The following is a 26,796-nucleotide window of genomic DNA, read 5'->3' as shown; positions in this document are numbered from 1 at the left end:
CTTTGCTTTCTTCAATCTTGTCCTTGTCCTTGTGTATACTAAAGTTTTTAAATATGTACATGACATGTACAAAATGTTTTTCGGCCTCTGGCCGAGAATATTTTTGTTTTATTGTGAATAAACCATTTAAAAATAAATCAAATCCCCATGCCAATGCATTTTGTCAACGTGAATCGCCCCCTTTAGATAATTGAATCTAAAATATACCAGTGTGCCGATAAAGGCAAGCCAAATACCGCACTACCATTGCTGAAAACAAGTCATACAGTTACTTTTTTGCTAAAATCCCAGTACTGATTTGAACAAAAAAAATTTGTTTTCTTCAGTGGTGGTACCGTGATGGGGTAGGTAGTTGGTAGCCATGTCCACGTCCATACAAAATAAATAATGTTTCGCAATAAGCGCGGCCTCAAGAGTAAAACTGCAAAGTTTCTTTACTTTCACGAGCAAATTGTCCTCGATGTGCACCTTTACCTCCGTCACCCATCCAATTTCATTGTTTAGTGCATCAATGGACCTAAATGCGCTCAGAGTAACGGTATTTAATAACATCTGGCTACGACACTGCAGAGACAAGTTCAAAGTTTGGAGACCAATCGGCAGGTTTGAATTCATAATAATGTATTTTTGTTGTTTTAAAAAAAAGTTGTTTTAACGAATGAATTCGTTAGTATTTTTCTCACAGTATCGACCGGCGTTGACTTGCATTATCCGGAGTTAATATTATGTGCTTGAAGTAATTCAATTGTTTTAGCAAGTAAAATACTGAAAGAAAACCTTCACCAAATATTTGTCAATCTGAAAAAAACTAACTTTCTCGGTTACAAAGGTGCGTCTGCTGTTGCGAGCAGACGACGCGTTACCAACAGAAATAGTACTCAACATGGCCGACGGCGCGCACAACGATCTTTTTGCGGCGTGACGCAACCTCATAGACCTTTCTTTTGCGACGTCAATGCCCGAGTGTTTGCCAACCCAGATTGGAAAACTATGGAAAGCCATAGGTGCAAAACAAGAAAAGATCGCTATTTTTGGAATTTTTTTTACCAAATTTGTTGATTTTGTTTAAAACAAAACAACAGATTATTATAGGTAGCTTGCCTAATTGAAAGTGTGCAGAAAATGTTCATTTTTGTTAAAAAAATTGTTTTTACGATTTAGTGTTTTACTAACATTCGACCGGCCATGCCAACCAAGGCGGTTTGTTTATCAACAAAAGAAAGGTCTATAACAACAAAAGCTTAAATAGCGCCCTCGCCGAGGTCAAAGAAAGATCCACCACTGGCTGAGGGTTGCGTGTTGCACAAATACTGGCACATTTCCATTGTTTGACAATGATGGCCCTTGCAAGGGTCTACATTTAATAAAGAAATGCACATTATGGACAATTCATACAAACATTATGTATTACAACGCATCATCAAATACAAAATAAAACGGTACGGAGTATTTTCTTTGTCCGAGTATAATTTTTATTCTTTTAACCTTTAGATATTCCCCTAGTATGATCCTACTTTTTTTGGTCTTAACTGTTCAACACAATCCTTGCGATTCAAGCTGATTATATTAGCGACCACAAAAAATGGACAGCAAAAAAACAAAACAAAAAAAACACTCAAAATCTATCTATCAATGAAGTTGTTTTCTACAAGCCCGTATGGCCATATAGTGGGTAGTGGGTACACCAGGAGCGAACTTCATAGATCTGCTTACCTGTAAGCAAATTTTTCTGCTTAGTTGCAGGATAAATTTGCTTAAACAAAAAGACTTGCAGGGTCTTCCGTTCAAGCCACAAGGATTGTAAAGGCAATAATTCTACACTCAAAAAATATTAAGGATTTATTCCAGTTCCTTTGAGAGAGCATAGTCTAATAAAAACCAAGGACGTGACAAATTTTGCATGCAATATTCCATTGAGTCTTACGAATACAACTTTATATTAATTTTTTGTTGGAAGCTTCTTCAAAAATGGAGGATTTCTTTAACACAAATTCAACAATTGTGAAGCCAACAGGATTAATATTGCAACATTAAACATACCGGAATTTTTTGTTTCACAATTCTTTCTTATAACTATTAGACAGAATATACAAGTAAGACTAAATGACTAATCTCACTTTTAAAAACAAACATTGGTTCATTGTCTATGATTATGAATTGCACAATACAAGAAATTGTGATTCACTAACTAGATGACAATACTTATTCTTGTTTTGGTGGAATCAGCAGTTCGCTTGATGGGATTCGACCTGCAGTCTAACCACTGGACCACAGTTGCAGTGTGGTCGGTTGCAGTTTATCGTAGCAGTATAATCAGGTTGTAAAAGTTCAATTGGGTTTCTGGTCAGGCGTTTGCCCAAACACGCCCCCTGCTCCCAATTTTACCAAACTCTTCCTAACTTGGGATTAATCTTTGGACTTGGAACGATTTCAGTTACGTAACCATGTTAGGACACATTGAACCCATCCTAAGTTGCATGTAGGACCAGTTAGTCTTCCTAACTCGAGAAAGGATTAATCATAGCGTTTTGTGAAAACGGCTGCAGGTCATTCTAGCATAGGGGCAGAATTATGTATCCCTACCCTCGGAGGACAACAGTTTGCATTTTGAGTTATGGGTTTGGTTTCTGTCGAGCGAGGTAGAATATCTGGGTTTGCACATGACATGTGTGAGGTCTGAGACATCAAATAGAAAACTGCCTCCTGAGATAATTTGATCTACCAAGGCAGTAAGAACATGATAAATATACCTCAAACTCTATGATTAACAATGGAATCTTTTCATATTTACAGATAATTTGAAAAATATTGATTTTGAATTCAGTACAACAGGTTCAAATACACTACTTTAAAACAGTATATATACACACGCCAATGAGGAATTTGTTCAAAATTTGTATTAACAAGTAACTTCATTCTTTAATATTGACAGTGAACTAAACTAACGTTGCTTTGCGCATGCTGAACAAAAAAAACCATGCGATAATGGTCAACAATTATCTCTACTACAAACTCAGGTTGTTTTGTGTTGTACACAATCTGGGGTGCATTCAACTTTGACAAACAACACAAACGTTGGCTTAATTACGCGCACATTTTCAAACTGGAATGCAAAATTTTCCATGAATGTTGGACTAAGGTCACCTTGGGTCTGGGTAATTTTTGTAAGACACAAAACAAAAATATACACAGATTTACTATAAACTTACTTGGTTTAAAGACAATGATGGTAGAAAGCTTCCCTCAAAATATTACTAGCTGAGATGCTGTAGTTTTTGAGAAATGACAATTTTCTTCTCAGTGAGATGAAAATTAGTTTAGCATAGTATACGTGTACATCAGATTTATGCGAATCTCCTGAAAACATTGTTCTGTGATTTTCACGCTTTTCTCAAAAACTTGATGACTACTGAAACTTCTACGTGAAAATAGTACAAACATTTTCATTCACAGTGAGTAGGGATTCATGTCATGCCCAAAAACCTGATCTACAAAAGGTATCACAACCCTTTTAAAATAGTTTTTTCACCGGATTGTTTGTAGTAGTGTTCATTATAATATGTTTATAATTCATAACTAGTACCCTTGTTTATGTGTGTGTGTTGCCAGTTTAGCTTCAATAAAAGACTCGGCTAGAATTGAAATGTCAGGCCTATTTTTAGGCCTGAAATTTTCAGGCCTGAAAGCACACAAATGTGTGCAACAAGGGTGTTTTTCCTTTCATATTGGAACACACGAAAAGCCTTGAAATGAGTTTGAATCCTTAATCCTACTTAATCTACATACCATTAAATAAAAAGATGTTGTTGAACTCAAGGAGATGTTTATCTTTGTAATTCGCCGTCAACTCCTAAATTGATCTGTGCACCTAAAAGAGAGAAGGGTACAACAACAGTAGTAGATGAGGTTAGAAACAAGTATCAAGAAAATGTTTGTAACAGGTTAAGTAAAACTTTGAAAGGTTGATTATATATAAATTGTTGTATATATATAAATAAATATAAAGAAGGTCCAGTTTGGATCGAAAGCTGAGGCCATCTACCCTACTCATTATATAAATAAATATATAAATGTAAGTCTAAAAGTACACAACAAGAATAAATACAAATTTAAACAATATTCAAGAAAACTTGCACAACATGAAAAAAGAACAATTTCAACACAACATAAAAATAGTAAAATCACAACAAAAGGAGTACGGGTAATGCACAAATGATATCTTCATTCTCTATAGATCCAAATTCAACACCTTATAAAATATAAAAGTGAACATGAAACAAATTACAAAATAAACATTTCCACACAAGGTTTAAATAGTACACCACAACATCACAACAAGCATCATTTAAAAGAGCGGGATTGGATCTCTCCAGGGATGGTAAAACAAAAAAAGGTTGCTACTAATTTATGCAATCTCTTCAAAATTGGAGTTGAATGATCCAAAATGCCTAATGCCTACAGAGCGCTAAATGGCTCTGTACAAAAAAGTGTTCGTGATTACCGATTACACCAAGAAAAGAAAGACAAAGAAAATCGACATATATTATAATAATAATAAATTTTGCATCAGACAGTGCAGTCACCAGTGGTTGTATTTGTCTAAACAATTCAGTAACGAGAGGAATTTAACTTGACAAAATGTTGTACCTTCATCTGGATCCATATGCAGAGCAACATGATCCCCGCCTCCAGCTGCACCACCTGTAGCCATGGTAGAGTACGATGGGCTGGTCTTAATGCTATCTCTTATACCTTTCTTACCTAAACCAGGCGGGGAAAAATAAAATAAAAATAGCAATAGGAATAAAACTTTGAGATATGTATAGCAACTTCCCAGTAAATTGAGGGCTGCTCTTTCCCATTCTGAAAATCTCAACGTCAACTGATGAATGGTTTGAAAGATACACTCTGTTGGCCTGTAAAGCTCAAGTTTGTGACTCTAATATACAAAACGCAGCATCTCACGCCTACTTTTGTTTGAAAAGCTGAAAATAAAGTAAAGCGCTGGATTTCTGACTTACACCACTTGAGAAAATTAATCAATCAATCAAAAAAATCTAACATTACTATTTCATAATGTAACAACAAATAAAAAGAGTAGTCGATCAAATTTAAAACCCAGTTATCTCAACATGGTATATTATAAGACGCTCAATTTTACCGATAACAGGGCTGCAGTGTTGGAGTTTCACTGAATTGGACAGCGCCATCATCATTTACCATATACCAGATACACGATAAATAGTGTGGTCTTACCTGCTCCCTTGTCTTCAGTCTCTGGGCCGCTGCCGATGTCACTCTCAACATCTCCATCTAGAAGACGATCTGAATCTTGGTCCCTGGCTTGGATGGGATACGTCACCCCATCACCATTGCTGTAAAAAACAACATCAGCAAGAAAACGTCTGATTAAAGTTCTGCTCTACAGGGTAGGTTATCAAGAGTTCTTAAAATATTTGAAGGTACTGAAGTTCTTAGAAATGGATGCATGTATTGTAAAACGAAAAGTTTGATCCTAGATTGCAATTGACCTTCCCATTAAACAATTATAGTTAAGTATCTTGCTCTAGTGCCATGACCATAACCAGAAACCCACAATCTGACATTTTGACCCAACCTGAACTTGAGTCTGGTTAACTAGACCAAGACACATAACATGATAATATTAATTATTAATTATTTAGAAAGAGGCATAAACATTACAAAGCACTGTACAATTAAAAATCAACAAGTTCTTAAAAAATAAAGACAACAAGCAGTCAACATATAATGACATGTAGTCAAAAAGTGTACACTGCTCTCAGGAACCAGGTAGTTTACAGTCAACCAGGGCCCAATTTCATAGAGCTGCTTAAAGCGAAAAATTCATTGCTTAGTAAAATCAGATTACCGGCCAAGACTCCACTCAATTGTTATGCTAAGTAAACAACAGCTAAATACTAGTCATAAGCAATGTATATGGCATGACATTTTGGCCAGTAATATGTGTAAAATAAGCGAGCTATTTTCGTGCTTAAGCAAATTTTTTGCTTAAGCAGCTCTATGAAATTGGCCCCAGGTCTAGACCATAAAATCTTCAAGAAGAAAAGCAATTCTGGTTTCAATTTTTCTATTATTTTCTAACGGGATAGAAGAGCAGTGTTAGAAAACACATTTATTTGTGTTATCACAATCTTCCTTTTGCATGAAGTGTACATAAGTAGTTGGTTGCCTCGAAGTTGCCTGTAAAAGTTGCCTCGTGCGACAAAGAAAAAGGATACATATTTGGTTTGCAGTAACACCATGTGTGTATCTACTTGCTAGGAAGATTTTGTTATTTAGAAAACTGTCTTGCTTTTTATTCTACTACCGCGGAGTAGATATTTGGGATTTTAAGAGACTTCTCAGTTCTGAAAAGAACTATCCTGCTTTTAAACTTATACCTGGGCAAAAGGTAGAAAAATTGACTGCAACTACTACTTTAGCCTCTAGTGGTCCGTTATTAACTTCACTACCGCGGAGTCAAGGGTCTCTACGCTTCGACTAGCTTGCGCTAGTCATCGTCAGGAGACTTAAGAAAAAGGACCCAAGAATCATCCCATTCTGCCAATACAAGTAACCAAAACCTACCTGGTGAATATAGGAAGCAGCCAGTATTTCTTTTGATATCCGAAGACTTCCTTGAAGTTATTACAGAAACTTCCCCGGCTGAACCCTTCCTTGTCCGGGCCGTGACGGAAGACCGGGGGTCGGAATGACTCTACAGATATCCAGAACAATTTCAAGTTACATACAGCAATCAGGCTTTTTGAAGTATGGTGGAAACTATTACAGTGCACAGTTTGGATTGGGTGCATACAGAAAAAATGTATCCAAACCACCTAGTGCAGCAGTGATGTGTCCATCATACCTCAAAATGGTTTATTGGCTGCCACAGCTATAGCTACGACTGTTACTAAGAACACTTAAAGACACTGGACACAATTGGTAATTGTCTAAGACCAGTTATCTGGCTTAGTGTATCTCAACATATGCATAAAATAATAAACCTGTGTAATATTGAACTCAATTGGTCATCGGAGTTGCAAGATAATAATGGAAGAAAAAACACCCTGTGTGCTTTCAGATGCTTGATTTCGGGACCTACAAATCTAATTCTGAGGTTTTGAAATCAAATTAAACTAATTTAGTGGAACATTACTTCTTTCCCGAAAACTACGTTACTTTAGAGGAAGCCGTTTCTCACAATGTTGTATACTACGTATCAGTAGCTCTCCATTGCTTGTTACCAAAAGTAAGTTTTTTATGCTAACAATTATTTTGAGTAATTACCAATATTGTCCAGTGCCTTTAACACAAGACATTGTGGTGGTAACGTGCCTCTTCATGAAAACATTTATGAATTGTTTGTAAATGCTTCTAAAATAATATTACATTACATGGTGCTATGTAAAATGAGTAGATAAATAAATATCATAATTCAAACATAGTCCCACACACCTTGCAGGAAATACTGTATACTAAAAGCGCCTTAAGCGTCACTGAGTGACGGATAAGTGATGGATATACACGCTATAAATAATAAGCCACTATTATTAACTTCAACCTAAGCCATGTCCTGGGATGACTAATTTTTGGATTGTAAATTGACAGGGGTGATTAAATGAGCCTTGATTGTATGCATTTGTAGTGGCTACAACAATCCACCTGACCTTAAAGGAACACGTTGCCTTGGATCGGACGAGTTGGTCTATAAAAAGCGTTTGAAACCGTTTGTTATGAAATGTATATATATATATATGATTAGAAAGGTGTTTTAAAAGTAGAATATAATGATCCACACAAGTAGCACTCAATATTGCACGGTTTTTTTTGTACGTCGCAAACTATCACGGTCGGCCATTTATGGGAGTCAAAATTTTGACTCCCATAAATGGCCGACCGTGTTATTGGACGAGGTAAAAAGAAAACCACGCAATTTCGAGGCATATTTGTGTAGATTGTATTGTATTCTACTTTTACATCATCTTTCTAACCATATGCATTTTATAACAAACGGTCACAAAAAGCTTTTCAAAGACCAACTCGACCGATCCAAGGCAAAGTGTTCCTTTAACTTGACCTTTGTGAAAGTTAACGTCTGTCTGTTTGTTTGCATTCCCTTTTTTTGTTTTTTCCTGTCATTCTCTGAGCGCTTTGTAACCTTAAGAAAAGGCGCTATATAAATGGTATTATTATAATTATTATTGTTTGGTTAGATGATCTTCCTAGCAAGCGAACTCGGCAAGGCTCCTTTAAAGGGTCTGTGTACTTTTTGTAGGACAAAAAACACAATGTCCACAGATTAACATTAACCTTACACAGTTTGAAGATAATGATGGTAGAAAGCTTCTCTGAAAATATTACTTGCTGAGGTGCTGTAGTTTTTGAGAATGAGTAAAATCATGTCATGAAAATAACTTTTGTCTCAGTGATAATGAGACGAAAAATATTTTAGCATGTAAAAACGTATTTTCATTACATTGTTTTACTCCTTTCTCAAAAACTACAGCACCTCAGCAACTAATATTTTAAGGTACGCTTTCTACTATCATTATCTTCAAACGGTGTAAGTTTTATGTAAATCTGTGGACATTGTGTTTTGTGTTACAAAAAGTACCCAAATCCTGTTAGAGGAAATAAGCTGGCAACAGCCAATCTCTCATCTAACGTTTAATGTCTCATAATAATCTATTGCACAAATAAATAAATTATGATCCAATAATTAGAAAAACAAGTAGGCCTAATACTTATTACAGTCATTGTGAAATCATTGTAACCCAAATAAAAATTGGGTAGTTTTGACTTGTGTATGCCTTGACTGCAGGTATGATTTGTAAATCTTTTATTTGCAATTTATAGAAAAGTAATAGTTTAAAGGGAAGGTACACGTTTGGTAATTACTCAAAACAAATATTAAAGTAAAAACTGACTTGGAAACAAGCATTGAAGAGCTATTGATACATTTAGTATAAAACATTGTGGGAAACGACTCCCTCTGAAGTAACGTAGTTTTTGAGAAAGAGGAAATTTTTCACTCAAAATAATTAAAGACTTCTAGCTATAAGTCTTTTATTTTTATCTGCAAGCACACAATTTCGTCCAACAAGGGTGTTTTTTCTTTCATCATTTTCTCCCAACTTCGATGACCAATTGAGCCAAAATTTTCACAGGCTTGTTATTTTATGGTTATGATGGGATACACCAAGTGAGAAGACTGGTCTTTCACAATAACCAAAAGTGTACCTTTAAGGCTTAAAATGAAAGGCATTACAAGTTATTTTATTACAGGGCACTGATAGGGTTAAAAGACCCCTTGCATTGGCCGCCATCGTGATGAAAATTTGCTTGCATGAAAGGCTATCATTGGCTGTGAGTCATGCGCAGAACACGCGTGCACAGTTCCATTTTAACATAAATGGTAGTGGCCATTGCAAAGGCTCTATTAATAAAATGATAACTTAAAAAAATATAAAAAAATATGGTAATCCATTAGAGCTCCGTCATCGACATGGGTGTTTGAAATATCGTACCAATTATGTCTTTGAAAACATATTAGGAGAGTAACTCCTGCTACTTCCAGTTTCCCCAACCCCATATCAAATACTGTCGTCCACAGAAATCAAGTAATTCATCTTACATGTATTACAACAATGGGCAGTGCACTTCTAAAGAACTGTGTTAGCAAACTAAAGCAACAATGTTTAGTCATTACTTGCTACCACAAAGTAAAACCTGTCAGCTCAGCTCTAAAATTATTGTCAAGGTTGTTTTAAACTTTTAATGTAAACGTTATGAGAAGCAAAAAAACGAGTGAAAAAAAAAAAAAAAAATAAAATAACAGTGTTTGCATGAAGTAGGATTTGAAACTATGCATGGTGGGAGTATAATCCGGTGAGTTTTTTTCCGAAAGCTCCATGTGTAAATCTCTTTTGAGTTGTGTTGGTTCTGGAAATAGACAGTGGTTTTCAGATAAATGATATTTCAATGGGTTAAACATAGAGGTTGAACTGTATTGCTGTTACAGCATACAATGTGCAGAATTGTTTTCTGTGTTTAGAAAATAAGTGTGCTCAGTACCTCTACAAACCTGGCCCAATTTTATAGAGCTGCTACAGCATCAAAATTTGCTAAGTAAATGAAAATTATGCTTACGAGAACAAGGTTACCAGCCGAACTACCATGTCACATGTCCAACTTGTGAATGGTATCCTGCTTGTATCTACTAAGCAAACACATTTTAAGCAGTATTTTCTGCTAAAGCAGCTCTATGAAATTGGTCCCAGGGTTTTAAAAAAACCTTGCAAAACAACAACACTTAGAGCTGAGCTGACCCAAAGAGTCACTTTTCTACTAGTTTGGCTTACCGAGCGTGCTTCTATTGGTGAATGAACACAGATTTGGAAAGCTGACTTTCGGTCATCTGGATGTGTTCATGTGTGTGGTATAATGTTTACAGTACATGTACTGTGGATACATGTGGATGTACTTGCATGTTATGTTGGTGTAGAATTTGACTGCAGATCTCAATGTGAAATGAATGTAGGTTAGAGGTGAATGTACGTGCTGATTTAGAGGCCGGTCTCTGGCATTGTTCACGAGCCTCGAAGTGTGACGTCAGTAGTTCAGGCTATCAAAGCAAGGTGCCTGCTTATAGATTAAATAACAGAACAGTCTCCTAGACCCATGGTGGCGCTGTTGCCAATTCTTCTGATGGACACAACCTATCCGTCACCACATGCGCAGCGCACAGGATAGGCCAATGTGCATTTTTTGCTTTTCACCTCCAGGCAAATTAATGTACTCTACACAAATGACGTCAGTAGGATTTGAAACTTTGCATGGTGCAAGTACAAACTAAGAGAGGTTTGCGGTAACACCATGGGGATACATACATAATTCATCATTTCTCTATTAAACAGCTCTTTTTTACATCTATTAAAGCTCTTTTTTAGTTAAAGTTTTGTTGACAATAATTTGTTTTAAAGACACTGGACACTGCTGGTAATTGTCAAAGGATAGTGTTCATAGTTGGTGTACATGTATCTCAACATATGCATAAAAGAACAAACCTGTGAAAATTTGAGCTCAATTATTGGTTGTCGAAGTTGCGAGATATTAATGAAAGAAAAACATCTTTGTCGCACCATCGTCACACTTAGTTGTGTGCTTTCAGATGCTTGATTTCGAGACCTCAAATTCTAAATCTGAGGTCTCGAAATCAGATTCGTGGAACTTGATTACTCCTTTCTCGAAAACTACGTCGCTTCAGAGGGAGCTGTTTTTCCAATGTTTTATACTATCAACCACTCCCCATTACTCATAATCAACCAATTAAGGTTTTATGAAAATATTTATCTTGAGTAATAACCATTAGTGTCCACTGCCTTTCAGTTAAACATTTTCAGACAACCGGAAGTCATTGAATTAATGCATGATTCATTTTAAGGGCTTTTGCATAGTTCCTAATGAACGATTGCAATGAAACTGTTTTGATTAATTTTGCACCTTTAAGTAATAAATTGCTTACTGAACGTGTTATATGCTAAATAGGTTAATTTAAATAGGCTGGATAGATCATAATTGCTTTCAATACAAAAATAACTTCAAATTCAGTTGAGTAATTTGAAATATTATGTTATTAACGAAACAGGTATGCATTTGTGCACAAATGCAATCATGCACAAATGCAACCATGTGTCGTTAAAACTTGTTTTTAAATTCAACACATCTCAAAATTCAACAACTTCCATCACAATAATTAAATATTCATTAACAAGTTCATTAACAAATTACCTTTGGTAATTATCAACGATAGTATACAACATTATGAGAAGCAGTTCCCTCTGAAGTTATGTAGTTTTCGAGAAGTTTTTCACAAAATTTGATTTTGAGACCTCAAAAATAGAATTTGAGGTCTCAAAATCAAACAACTGAAAGCAAATTCGTGTCACAAAGGTGTTTTTTCTTTCATAATTATCTCTCAACTTCTACGACCAATTGAGATACATCAAGTGAGAAGACTGGTCTTTGACAATTACCAATAGTGTCCAGTGTCTTTAAGTGTAAGGTAATTCAACATTTGCCAATTTGGGCAACAAAAGCGTTTGTTATAATGTGAATCTGGGTGGAACATGTTCTAAGAAGTAGGGCTACAAACTATTTACACTGTGTTCAAATCTGTGTGGATTTGTTTTCACCTTGTGAACTAATGGTCTGCAAAAATTGTTCTTAAAAAAAGGGGGAAACCACACACTTTCTTGGGGGGGGGGGGGTGTTTCATAAAGCTTTACAGTTAATTTTATCTGCCAATAATCAATCTTATCTCCCAACAATTAATCTTAAACTACTCAAATTTACAATTAATCTTATCTCCGTTTTATAAAGAAAGTTCAGATCAATATCAAATTTTATTTCACTCTGAATCAATCTTGGCCTCACACGGTCCTAGATCAATTGTAGGAGTAAGACAATAAATCTTAAGTGACGTGAAAAATTCATGAACACTAAAATTAAACTTTTTGGGGAACTGTGTGTAGTGGGGTAAACAAATCATCTCGACAAAATGATGGCGTTTCAACTTCTTGAAGGGGACGAGAAGAACCCTAGTAGATGAAGTTTAGTGATTTGCAAGTGGGATTTATGGCTGCAGCATTGCGAATACACTGCATCAGGGCATGGGCGTCAATCAGGAGTAGGACAGGGGGACATGTCCCCCCCCCCAACTTTGGAGGGTGGGGGACACAATATCAAATGTTCCCCCCACCTTTTTGACCACCTTTATCATGAAGCCCAAGTTTTGCCCTGTGTAAGACGAAACCCGGTGTCCCTATATGGGCATTAATCCTGTGGACAAAGATGACACAATTCTTTCAACAGTGGGGGACACTATATCAATTGTTCCCCCTCAAAATTGGCCCTAGATTGCAAAAACTTGCTAAAACTTGGTTCAAAGACCCGCACTTGAAGATGCTGTCAACCCAAAAGGTTCTACTGCTGCTCACATTTTACAGATGTTCTGTTACATTCTGTATGCCTCTTATTGGCCTTAGATTGCACCACAGAACATCTAGAATGCAAAATTTTCCCGAGCCCTTAGGCCTGGACCCAAGGCCGTAAAAGGCTTCGTGTTCCGCTTTATAGCAGGCTCCATCTTTAATACCCACCAGGGATGAACTGCCGTCTGAGCATTAGAATGCAGAAACAAAATGGATATTACGATGCTATAATTGAGTTGTTTTTAGGTACAATAACCATGCTATAGCAAAAATAGGTGCATCATAGCTTGAAATAGGCATTAAATCTGAGAGGGAGGAACATCACCCCTCAGACTCCATAGATTGCACCAGAGAGCATCTACGGACTAAAAAATTCGGACCCCACGCCATAAATGTTATGTCCCCCCACCTTTCAAGACGGATTGATGCCGCTGCATCAGGGTAATAATAAGGACAACTTTATCATCTGAGAAATTAATAATATAATTTTCATCAAATCCAGCAGCAGAGCAAGATACACAGAGAGGTTGTTCATCAATGCAGGATAGGAGAACATTGTAGCAGCTGCAGCTGGGGATTTGGTTAGAGCAAATAATGAGTATTTGCATAATCTTTGTTTAATTCTTGAATTCATGTAAACACTGTAAGAAATACAAAAACAAACCATTTTATTTGCGATTTATTTTCTCTGAAGAAGCAACTCTTTTTCAGATGTTTATTTATAAAAAGAATTTAATGTTACAAATGCTTTTTTGAAGAGATAATTTATGTTGTACACATTAGTATTTAAGGCTTTGCATGGTGTGCATGAAATAAAATGTAACCACTGCAAGACAAACAATATTGTTGCTTCACTTTGTAAAAGCTTTATGTTAAGTTAAATAAAATTTGCAGATGCAGTTTGAGTAATTTTTTTTTACGAAGATCAGTTCACATTTGTACAAATTTATTCTCGTTTACTTGAATTAGGTGAACACATGGAAAGGCTCACAAAAGGCATATTATTGTGAAGTTCATAATGTATGCTTAAATAGATAAGCTTATTTGTCCATACTTAAAATGAAGACACTCTTAATAAATAGTAATTAAGATAAATACATTGAATGTACTGTTTAAAGGAACACGTTGCCTTGGATCGGTCGAGTTGGTCTTTGAAAAGCGTTTTGTAACCGTTTGTTATAAAATGCACATGGTTCGAAAGATGTTGTAAAAGCAGAATACAATGATCTACACAAATATGCGTGGTTTTCTTTTTACCTCATCCAATAACACGGTCGGCCATTTATGGGAGTCAAACTTTTGACTCCCATAAATGGGCGACCGTGATAGTTCGCGACGTAAAAAGTAAACCATACACTTTTGAGTGATACTTGTGTGGATCATTATATTCTACTTTAAAAACATCTTTCTAACCATATGCATTTCATAACAAACGGTTTCAAATGCTTTTTATAGACCAACTCGTCCGATCCAAGGCAACGTGTTCCTTTAAGATATTGTCAAAGTATTTTCAAACAACAATTTCTAGACCAAACAGACTACAAGTTTACTAATGCAAAGAGTTACAGACATACATGTACTATCATGCCTCTCTGGACATCCAAAGTTTCTTACATAAGCTCAAGCTGCCTCTGTTTGTTGATGTTGCTGCTGCTGCTATTCAACTGTTCACTTGGCTTGCAACTCTTGAGAAATTAAAGATTCCGAATCCTAAAAAATAAAAAATAAAAATACAAATCATAATGGTTCTGACACTTTTTATAAAATGATACAATGGTGATTGATAATTATATACATGTATATAATTTTTATATCCAGAATTTCAACTGAAGTTGAACCCTTTTTAAACTCCTCTATCTTTTAGTAATTGGTTCTTGATATCTACACTCAAAATGTGCTAAAAATACACAGCATGGAACAACATCCCTTCTTTCATTAAAGCCGCTAAATCCACAGACCAATTTCTGAAAACACATTTTTCCCTATTTGAGCTTTCTCTTTTTCTCATTCTTTTCAAACATTGTGTATGTAGCTTTTCCGATAAGATTTTGTTGTTTATTGTGCATTTCAGTTTTTGTAAGCGCTGTGATAAAGTTTTCTATGGGGAACGTCTCTAAATACCTGTTATTATTATTATTATTGCTATTACAATGAAAAGTTAACAAAATAAAATGAAGTGAAACTGACACTTAAACATTTTCACCTAATATCACCAGTGTAAACTTGACTTGAAGTAACTGGGTCTTACCTTCTGCACTTTCAGATGCCAACGGGTCTGTGTTTGACTCATGTCAATAGATTCCAAATTTGGTTTGAGGAGACAGGGCATCTAGGAAATGTTCAAGAAGAGTGTCATCAACAGGGCTTGAACCACCTTCTAAAAATATAAAGAACATTCATATGTTTATAAATTCAAATAGTAAAATAAACTTATGGAGGGAATTTAAATTTGGAAGTAACATCATAGTATTATGGTTTGCCTACTATAACAACAGGCATACACTGAACTGTGCACATAATATGCCTCACATAGTAGGCATACGTACATCTTTTGCTTGCCAGTATGGCTGTAACATTTGAGTATAAGGCAAAAAATTGTAAGCAATGCACTTGTAGGGACTACTGTTTTTCAACTACCAAGTTGATCGTGCCGCTATGACTACTAAAAACATAGTCATGACTACTTCAAATAATTATAGGCTGTGACTACCTGAACCAATTGTGTTGTTTACGACTACTCACGACAACATAATTTACTCAGACTTAAGTGGCACAATCCTTCAATCCTTTCAACTTGAACTTGACTACGTTACGCCTGCGGCAAACATTGCCACAATCAACACATGCTGCTTGAGAATTAAAAATTAGTCTCAACTAGTGTCGTAGTCGCAACTTGCGACTTGTCGAGTACAGTAGTACATTTAACTAGTCGCCCAGCCTACAGTGTACAACAAAATTAGTGGCAAACTTACTTGCTTACGACCAAAATATAATTAACAAATGAATTAAAAACAAATTTACCATGAGTGAGCAGTGTGCTGACTTTTCAAAGAGTATTTTTGTTATTTCCCGTCACAAACCCAGCAGGAACGCGTTTTTCAGCTGTACAATTTTATTTCCTGGTTTTCACATATCTTTCCCTGCTGAATGAAACAAAATATTTGTTATCATTGAAGGCTTTAGTTTTAGTACTTTAAAAAAATAGTAATTACTTGCAAGTATCTTTGAAATATCCATGTATAATTAATTCACACCTACAGACAATTCTGATCACTGAAAATTCGAATATATTGGCATTTGAAATTAATTATGAGTTGACTGGCTTTCATTATTTTATATATAGGGCCTAGCTAGAGTACTACTACTAGATAGTAAAATAGTATACAAATACTAATTAAGTTAACCCACTTGTCACAAGTCCTCACAATATAACACCTTTTATAAAAATAATCAACAAGGAGACACATCAATTGATCATTATCCCATCATTATCAAAAGTATCGTTTGTCAGACATCCACAATAAATAAATATTTTTTTTCTCCAGAACAAATAGAATAAAATATACCAATTCATTTTAAAGTCATTGGACCCTTTCGGTAAACAGTGTTTTCCAAGGCCCACACTTTGTGTACCACAACTTCTATATCAAATAACAAACCTGTGAAAATTTAGGCTCAATTGGTCATCGGAGTCGGGAGAAAACAACGAAAAAACCCACCCTTGTTTCCACGCGTTTCGCCGTGTCATGACATGTGTTTCAAATAAATCCGTAATTCTCGTAACGAGAATTAATAATGTTTTGCTGTTTTCTCAAAAACTAAAGCATTTCATTGAATAATAATTCAAGAGAAGTCTTTCACCACTGCCTTCTGTAAACCCTGTAAGTTATTTGTAAATCTGTGAACCTTTTTATTTTTGTCTGAACCGAAAGGGTCCAATGGCTTTAACAACTATACATACAACAACAAACAACCTCATCAATATTCTATTACTGCCTGAAAATCAATATAATGAAGTCAAACCAACTAAACAAACTTCATAGCTATAAAACTACAGCCACATCCCCCTATATTGTGTGCACCGTAATTAGCAGAACGTGTTTTGATGGGTCACTATGCAACAATTGCAACAATAGCCCCCACGCCGTCACTGGCGATTCACGCTGAAAAACAGCAGTTTTTAAGTCGGTAAAAACCACACATGTGCTTGGTTTATCTTCATTCAAGAACACAAACTGTAGTAACTTCAATTACTGACTTAACTCACTGGATTAGGTTAACGAAACCATGTGTACATGACTTTAATACACAACAAGATGGATGCCAACACAACTACAAAACACCTTTTCTCCAACCAGTCAATAGAGGGCGCTAACACAATAATCAACTACAGGTTATCACAACTCCTCCTCCTTTAGATAATACTTAACACAACAACTTTAAGGAAACAACAACTTGAACACTAGAACATTAAATCCAAGAGAATTAGTTTCAGAACCAACATCCACGGGTCTGTAGGAAAACATACATTAACCTATTGGCTGGTTCCATTGTTACATGAGGAACTATTATTAATCAACAACTGTTTCCATGGTAACAAAAGAAGAACTGTGTTTTTTAGAGTCACAGATCTGGAAATCCATAGAGTTCAGGTTTGGTGCGAACGCGTGTGGATCTGCAAAGTTCAATGTCTGGTTCTGTGTTCTGTGAGCCTGTCTGCTCTGCTGGCATTGGACTTGGCTCTTCCACTGATGGTGTACTGTCAATCTGTACAAGTGGTTGTTCACCAACCATTTCCTCCCTCTCCGATGAAGGAATGGGCCAATTTGGCTCCAAACTGGGTGTGGTTGACACATCTCGGAAACGCATTTGATCAACATGGCGTCTCCACACACGACCATCCTCAAGTAGGACTGTGTACATAAGATGGCCACACAATGATACTACACGCCCTGCCATCCATCTAGGGCCAGGCGCATAATTATGCACATAAACGGTGTCGTTCACATTAAACGAGCGAGGTTTTGCGTGTTTATCATGATGTTCCTTCTGTGCACATTGCTTGTTGGTTACTCGACGTCGTAGATCCGGACGGACCAAATCAAGTCTTGTCTGCGGTCGACGATTCATCAACAATTGAGCTAGGGAAATTCCTGTCGTGGCATGTGGCGTGGTGCGATATGTGAACAAGAATCGTGACAACTTTGTCTCAACAGTACCCTCATTCATACGCCTCATCGCGGCCTTAAAAGACTGAACTGCACGCTCAGCCAACCCGTTGGATGATGGGTGGAATGGCGCGGACCGGACATGTTTAATGCCATTCCTTCTCAAGAATTCCTGAAACTCTGCACTGGTGAAATTACTGCCATTATCGGAAACAATAATATCTGGCAATCCATGTGTCGCGAAGGTCTGACGCAGCTTCTCTACTGTAGCCAGTGACGTTGCACTATGCATAGCATGTATATCTAGCCATTTGCTATGTGCATCAACAATTATGAGAAACATTCGTCCCATAAACGGACCTGCATAATCCACGTGAAGGCGTGACCATGGACGCTGGGGCCACTCCCATGGGTGCAGTGGTGCAACTGGTGGCGATTGACGTGAGGTTTGGCATGGCGAACACTGACTTTACTCTCAATGTCTTTGTCCATGCAGGGCCACCATACATAACTGCGACCCAACGATTTCATGCGTGACACTCCAGGGTGCGATTCATGTAACTCCTCCACAAGACGCTGGCGACCCTGTGGGGGGATGACAACATGTGACCCCCACATTATGCAGCCGTCTTGGATGCTTAATTCTGTTTTACGACAGATGTATGGCTGCAATGCTGAATTTGCACATTCTGCTGGCCAACCATTCATCACAAATGATCGCACCTGTGACAGTACCGGGTCTCGGCCTGTCCAAAGGCGAATTTTCTCTGGGCTGACTGGTGTTGACTCCATGTGATCCATGACCATGACATAATCCGCTGGAACTGGTACATGCGAAGGTATATGGGGTAATGGTAATCTGCTCAGTGCATCGGCATTACCATTTAATGACCCTGGTTTGTAGACCAACTGGTAATCATAAGCGGAAAGTGTAAGTGCCCACCGCTGAATTCTGGATGATGCCATGGGGGGTATCATTCGCCCTTCACCTAATAAACCGAGCAACGGCTTATGATCAGTAGATATCTCAAACTTCCTACCGTACACATACTGATGGAACTTTTTTACTCCAAAGACCATTGCTAATCCTTCCTTGTCTAGTTGCGAATAATTACGCTCTGGTGGAGACAGGGAACGTGATGCGTACGCAATTGGATGTTCTGTCCCATCGGACATTCGGTTGGCCAGCACTGCGCCCACACCATATGGACTAGCATCACATGATAGCACTAACTCCTTCTCTGGGTTGTAATGCACCAGAACTTGAGCTGAAACTAACAATTCCTTAGATTCACGGAAGGCTTTATCCTGGGCTGTGTCCCATGACCAGCGGGTGTCCTTCCTCAACAAACAGTGCAAAGGGGCTATGAGCGACGACAAGTTGGGCAAAAACTTTGCGTAGTAGTTGAGAATACCCAGGTAGGATTTTAACTCAGTTACATTACGGGGGACTGGCGCATCCTTTATCGCTTGCACCTTCTCCATTGTGGGATGCAAGCCTGTTGCATTTATGCGATGTCCGAGGTAAACTACCTCTGGTGCGAAGAACTTGCATTTCTCCTGTTTCAGTCGGAGGCCTGCACTTTGTAGTCTGGTAAGTACTCGATCAAGATTAGCAATGTGCTCTGATTCAGATTTACCTGTAACAAGGATATCATCGAGAAATGCCACTGCTTGGGGAATGTCAGCTAACAAACTTTCAATGGTCCGTTGGAAAATGGCGGGTGCAGCTGAAATTCCAAAAGGCATTCTCGTATACTGGAACAGTCCACGGTGAGTGTTAATTGTCGCAAGTTCACGCGATGGTTCATCGAGCACAAGTTGCAAGTAAGCATGACTGAGATCGAGCTTGCTAAATGTCCGACCACCAGACATTGCAGCGAACAATTCCTCCACTCGAGGAAGGGGGTATGAGTCAACATTAGCAGCCTGATTTACTGTGGCCTTGTAATCTCCACAGATTCTGATTTACCCATTTTCTTTAATCACTGGAACAATGGGTGCTGCCCAACGCGAGAATGTTACTGGTTCAATGACACCACTCTTTTGGAGTCTATCGAGTTCATCTTCCACTTGTTTTTTCATGGAGAAGGGCACGGTTCCGCCTTACAGAACTTGGGCTTTGCATCTGTTTTGATATTTATTTTTACAGGTTGTCCTTTTAGTTTACCCAAGTCATCCCGAAATAACTCTTCATAATGATTCATAATCTCAGCAGTCGAATCAGTGTGCCTGACATGGTGAATTTCTTGCCACGCTAACTTAAGATGGCGCAGCCAATCTCGTCCGAGAAGATTTGGTCCTTGACCCGACACAATGAGAAGTGAGAGTTGAGTCTTCTGATCGTTGTGTTCTACTGTGACTGAACACGTACCAACCACAGGTATTTTCTGGCCTGTATAAGTTCGTAACTCGACGTGTTCCCCGGTACGAAGTGAAAGTTTCTTGTGCTTAAATATGGAATCATAAGTGGTCTCACTCATGATGGAGACAGAAGCACCAGTGTCAATTTCCATTGAGACCTTACATTTGTTTATCAGTACATTTGCGATAAGCGGTGGCTCTTTGTTTTGTGCCGAGGTTTTATACATTGTATAGTTAGCTTCTGCATTCACAGGGTTTTCGAAGTCAGGTTCCATGCAGTACGCTTTATCCTTGTGGACTTTTGACTCTACTGGGGTGGAAGACGATTTACCACCCCGACAAACTTTGGCTAGATGTCCCTGTTTTCCACAGTTATGACAAATATACGAACGTACTCTGCAATCATTTGCAGAGTGATCCGTGCGTCCACATCGATAACATTTAGTGAAGTGTGTACCTTGTTTGTGGGGCTGTGCTTGTTGTGGATATGGCCTTGTTTGGTTAGGCCCCCTGGCGCTGGTACTACTAGCAACTTTATTGGCTTGCTGCAGGGGTCCAGCGGCCACTGGTACGGGCAAAGACTCGAGGTTTCTTTGAAGGTCTTTGGCATTCTTCATGGCTAGCTCCATGGCTTGTGAAATTTCCCACGCTTTCTTGAATTTAAGGGAGGGCTCTGATAACAGCCTTCGTTGCACTCGCTCATCCTTTAAGCCACATACTAAGCGATCACGCAACATATCCTCTAGTGTAGACCCATACTCACAGTGTCGTGCGAGACGGCGTAATTCAGCAACAAATTCTGCAGTTGTTTCTCCTTGTTGCTGAATGCGTGTGTTAAACTTATATCGCTGAACGATTACCGAGGGTAGTGGGTTGAAATGATCCTTAGCAATCGATATTAGTTCATCAAAAGTCTTTTCTCCTGGTTTTGCTGGTGCTACAAGGCTTGATATCAACTTATATGTGTCAGCACCACAAACACTTAACAAAATAGCTCTCTGCTTACCAGCATCCTCTACATCGTTTGCTTCAAAAAACTGCCTCAATCGTTCCACATACAGAGGCCATGCTTCACTGTCCTTTTCATCTTGAAATTCACCGATATTCCCAAAGGTATTCATACTGAGATTTCTTCTGGATGTTCTCCCTGTTTAGCAGGATCCCATCCTCGTCGCCAAAATGTAGTAACTTCAATTACTGACTTAACTCACTGGATTAGGTTAACGAAACCATGTGTACATGACTTTAATACACAACAAGATGGATGCCAACACAACTACAAAACACCTTTTCTCCAACCAGTCAATAGAGGGCGCTAACACAATAATCAACTACAGGTTATCACACAAACTATAAAATAGCAAACTATCAACGTTCTTATCCAAAAACCAATCATAAAATAATCCCATTATTGCCTCAACAAAATGCCACTGTCGCGGACCATGTTAGTTCACAAAGTAAATGTAAAAACCACACATTTTTGAGTGAATAATTTTAATCTACTTTTAAAGGATCTTTCCAACAATATTCATTGCAAAACAACTGCTCGTTGCCCAAAGCCCACAATCCAAATGCAATGTGTCTCTTAAAGCATGTGAGGTAATTCAACATAAAAATGTCAAAACCTTCTTAAAGAAACGCATTGATTTAAGATTGGGTGATTTGGGCTTTGAAATCTTGTTGGAAACATAATCTAAAAGTAGTGCCTCAATACTGTGTGGTTTTCCTCTTACTTTGTGAACTAAATTTAATGGTTCATAATTTTGTGGTGTCCACAAATTGTCTCAACAAAATGCAAAACTGTTATGTAGAATTGGCAAAGTGTTGAAATGACATAAATCTTGTTGGAAACATTATCTAAAAGTAGTGCCTCAAACTGTGTGGTTTTCCTCTTACTTTGTGAACTAAAATAGTTTACAATTTTGTGGTGTCCACAAATTGTCTCAACAAAATGCAAAACTGTTAGAACTATAGTTGACAAAGTTAAAGATAAATCACACAATTTTGAAGCATCAATGAGTGAATCATTTAACAACTGCTTGTTTTAAGGCCAAAAGTGCTCATTCCAAAAGCAATGTGTCTCTTTAAAAACAATGGACACTGTTGGTTATTCACAGTTGTTGTATCTCACCATGTGCATAAAATAGCTCAATTGGTCGTCGAAGTTGCGTGATGTATTAATAAAAGAAATAACACCCTTGTCACACGAAGTTGTGTGCTTTCAGATGCTTGCTTTCGAGACCTCAAATTCTAAATCTGAGGTGCCTCGAAATCAAATTCGTGGAAAATACTTCTTTCTCGAAACTATGTCACTTCAGAGGGAGCTGTTTCTCACAATATTTTATACTATCCATCTCTTCCCATTACTCGTTACAAAGTAAGGGTTTTTAGCTCATAATAATTTTGAGCAATTACCAACGTGTCCACTGCCTTTAAGAAACACATTGCTTTTAGGGTTGGTGATTTGGGCTAGGAACTTTTTTTGAAAGACTTAAATCTGGTTGAAAACACAATTTAAAGGCAGTGGGCACTATTGGTAATTACTCAAAATAATTGTTAGCATAAAACCTTACTTGGTAACAAGTAATGGAGAGAGATTGGTAGTATAAAACACTGTGAGAAACGGCTCCCTCTGAAGTAACGTAGTTTTCGAGAAAGAAGTAAATTTTCCACGAGTTTGATTTTGAGACCTCAGATTCAGAATTTGAGGTCTCGAAATCAAGCATCTGAAAGCACACAACTTCGTGTGACAAGCGTGTTTTTTTTTCATTATTGTCTCGCAACTTTGATGACCGATTTGGCTCAAATTGTCACAGGTTTGTTATTTTATGCATATGTTGAGATACACCAAGTGAGAAGACTAGTCTTTGACCAATAGTGTCCATTGCCTTTAAAAGTAGTTCATATTTATTTACAGTGGTTTATCATCAAAAGTATGTGGTGTTCCTTTTATTGTGTAAACTTAAATGGTCCACCATTTTGAGAAGTGCCAAATTTGCTTTGACAAAATTGGTGTTAGTTCAAGAGTAAGGAAAGACAAAATTTCCATGTATTTTTGTGTGCATCGTCATTTTTAATTTTGCTGCTTCGCTCAAAAGCATTTGTGAATTGCATTTGGCAAAAGTTGACACAAATATTTGAGTAACATGAAAACTGTTGATGGTAATGTCTCTAAAGGCACTGGACCCTATGTAAATGTCAAAGACCAGTTGTCTCACTTGGTGCATAAAGTAACAAACCTGTGAAAATTTGAGTTCAATTGGTCGTAAAAGTTGCAAGAGAATAATGGAAAAAAAAGTGCCCTTGTCGCACAACTTGTGTGCTTTCAGATGCTTGATTTCGCTCTGAAAATCAAATTCAAATATTCCAGTGAGAAATTACATCTTTCTCAAAAACTACTTTCTTTCAGCAGGAGCTGTTTCTCTCAAGGCTTTGTACTATCAAACAGCTCTCCATTACTAAGTAAGGCTTTATGCTAATACTTACTTTAAGTAATTACTTACCGTGTCCAGTGCCTTTATAGAGACATTACCAACATGAACTAATTTTGACCCAACATTAAATAACTTACTATTAAACTGTGTTGGAAGATCGATCCAGGTTAACTTTTGGCCATCAATGCCTGGTCTCTCCCACCACCATCCGGCGTATACTTGCGTCCATGGCCGCCTCATCCTCAAATTGCTATTTAAGCCATCTCTATAGTAGAGTCGCACACCCTCACTTGTCCTCTTTCAGTCTCTTCCAATGAGGAGGCAATCCATTGCCAGCTTTCTCATGAATTCAGGAGTTATAAACTAGAGGATGTTATCAAAGTTCTGCAAAAATCAAAGTTAAAAAAAAAAAAATCAAAAGTAAATAAAGACTGAAAAAAACAGTAAATTTTCAGGTATAATTGTGTGGCTCACCATTTTCTAATGTTGAATCATCCCAACCAAATTCATTCCATAGAGAGCACATTCTAAAGCCCAAATTACCCACTCCAAAAGCAAAAAGTGCAATCCAAAAGCAATGTCCCTTTAAAGGCAGTGGACACTATTGGTAATTACTCAAAGTAATTAATAGCGTAACACCCTAACTTGGTTATGAGTAATGGGGAGAGGTTGATAGTATAGAACATTATGAGAAACGGCTCCCTCTGAAGTGATGTTGTTTTCGAGATGTTTTTTACAAGTTTGGTTTTGAGACCTCAAAAATAGAATTTTGAGGTCTCAAATCAAACAACTGAAAGCAAATACGTGTCACAAGGGTGTTTTTTCTTTCATAATTATCTCTCAACTTCTACGACTAATTGAGATACATCAAGTGAGAAGACTGGTCTTTGACAATTACCAATAGTGTCCAGTGTCTTTAAGTGTAAGGTAATTCACATTTAATTTGCCAATTTGGGCAACAAAAGCGTTTGTTATAATGTGAATCTGGGTGGAACATGTTCTAAGAAGTAGGGCTACAAACTATTTACACTAATGTGCTCAAATCTGTGTGGATTTCTTTTTACCTTGTGAACCAATGGTCTGCAAAAATTGTTCTTCAAAACTAAAAAAAGGTAACCACACAGATTCCTGGTATATTTGTGTGGTTTATTAATAGTGCTTGCTAGGAAATCAGAAATTAAAATTTCTAGTTTTCTAGCAAGCACTATCTAAAGCCCAAATGCCCCTTCCAAATGCAATGCGTCTTTGAGCTTTCCGCATTGCTTTTAGAATTGGCAAAGTGTTGAAATGACACAAATCTTGTTGGAAACATTATCTTAAAGTAGTGCCTCAAACTGTGTGGTTTTCCTCTTACTTTGTGAACTAAAATAGTTTACAATTTTGTGGTGTCCACAAATTGTCACAACTAAATGCAAAACTGTTAGAGCTATAGTTGACAAAGTTAAAGATAAATCACACAATTTTGAGGCATCAATGAGTGAATCATTTAACAACTGCTTGTTTTAAGGCCAAAAATGCTCATTCCAAAAGCAATGTATCTCTTTAAAAACAATGGACACTGTTAATATTCACAGTTGTTGTATCTCACCATGTGCATAAAATAGCTCAATTGGTCGTCGAAGTTGCGTGATGTATTAATAAAAAAATAACACCCTTGTCACACGAAGTTGTGTGCTTTCAGATGCTTGCTTTCGAGACCTCAAATTCTAAATCTGAGGTGCCTCGAAATCAAATTCGTGGAAAACTACTTCTTTCTCGAAACTACATCACTTCAGAGGAAGCTGTTTCTCACAATATTTTATACTATCTACCTCTTCCCATTACTCGTTACAAAGTAAGGGTTTTTAGCTCATAATAATTTTGAGTAATTACCAACGTGTCCACTGCCTTTAAGAAACACATTGCTTTTAAGGTTGGTGATTTGGGCTAGGAACGTTTTTTTAAAGACATAAATCTGGTTGAAAACACAATTTAAAGGCAGTGGGCACTATTGGTAAATACTCAAAATAATTGTTAGCATAAAACCTTACTTGGTAACAAGTAATGGAGAGAGATTGGTAGTATAAAACACTGTGAGAAACGGCTCCCTCTGAAGTAACGTAGTTTTCGAGAAAGAAGTAATTTTCCACGAGATTGATTTTGAGACCTCAGATTCAGAATTTGATGTCTCGAAATCAAGCATCTGAAAGCACACAACTTCGTGTGACAAGCGTGTTTTTTTTTCATTATAATCTCGCAACTTTGATGACCGATTTGGCTCAAAATGTCACAGGTTTGTTATTTTATGCATATGTTGAGATACACCAAGTGAGAAGACTAGTCTTTGACCAATAGTGTCCATTGCCTTTAAAAGTAGTTCATATTTATTGACAGTGGTTTATCATCAAAAGTATGTGGTGTTCCTTTTATTGTGTAAACTTAAATGGTCCGCCATTTTGAGAAGTACCAAATTTGCTTTGACAAATTTGGTGTTAGTTCAAGAGTAAGGAAAAACAAAATTTCCATGTATTTTTGTGTGCATCGTCATTTTTAATTTTGCTGCTTCGCTCAAAAGCATTTGTGAATTGCATTTGGCAAAAGTTGACACAAATATTTGTGTAACATGAAAACTGATGATGGTAATGTCTCTAAAGGCACTGGACCCTATGTAAATGTCAAAGACCAGTTGTCTCACTTGGTGCATAAAGTAACAAACCTGTGAAAATTTGAGTTCAATTGGTCGTAAAAGTTGCGAGAGAATAATGGAAGAAAAAAGTGCCCTTGTTGCACAATTTGTGTGCTTTCAGATGCTTGATTTCCCCCTGAAAATCAAAT

General features: G+C 37.2%; 2 protein-coding genes across 2 annotated transcripts; both read right to left on the bottom strand.

Annotated features, from left to right (window-relative positions):
- Positions 1-1,392: 1,392 nt before the first annotated feature.
- Positions 1,393-13,453, bottom strand: LOC139936439 (palmitoyltransferase ZDHHC15B-like). The gene is made up of 5 exons (XM_071931257.1): positions 13,426-13,453; positions 6,610-6,739; positions 5,257-5,375; positions 4,648-4,761; positions 1,393-3,868 (listed from the first exon to the last, which is right to left on the bottom strand). The coding sequence occupies exons 1-5, from the start codon at positions 13,451-13,453 to the stop codon at positions 3,825-3,827; spliced, it is 435 nt and encodes a 144-aa protein (XP_071787358.1). The 3' UTR covers positions 1,393-3,824.
- Positions 13,454-20,265: 6,812 nt separating this feature from the next.
- LOC139936438 (uncharacterized) lies at positions 20,266-21,669 on the bottom strand. The gene has a single exon (XM_071931255.1). It carries the CDS (start codon positions 21,667-21,669, stop codon positions 20,266-20,268), a length of 1,404 nt encoding a protein of 467 aa, XP_071787356.1.
- Positions 21,670-26,796: the final 5,127 nt, after the last annotated feature.

This window comes from Asterias amurensis, chromosome 4 (assembly GCF_032118995.1).
Source record: "Asterias amurensis chromosome 4, ASM3211899v1".
NCBI lineage: Eukaryota > Metazoa > Echinodermata > Asteroidea > Forcipulatida > Asteriidae > Asterias > Asterias amurensis.
Note: the sequence above shows the minus strand (reverse complement) of the source record. Positions and strands in the feature narration are given on the sequence as shown.

What these genes read in the sequence shown, in the direction of transcription:
- LOC139936438 (XM_071931255.1), bottom strand. Translation starts at nt 21,669, where the DNA reads ATGAATACCTTTGGGAATATCGGTGAATTTCAAGATGAAAAGGACAGT.
- LOC139936439 (XM_071931257.1), bottom strand. Translation starts at nt 13,453, where the DNA reads ATGCAGCGGCATCAATCCGTCTTGAAAG. An exon ending in GCATCAATCCGTCTTGAAAG is followed by an intron (nt 6,740 to 13,425) that starts GTGGGGGGACAT and finishes GGATATCTGTAG; the next exon opens with AGTCATTCCGACCCCCGGTC. An exon ending in GACTGAAGACAAGGGAGCAG is followed by an intron (nt 4,762 to 5,256) that starts GTAAGACCACAC and finishes CGCCTGGTTTAG; the next exon opens with GTAAGAAAGGTATAAGAGAT.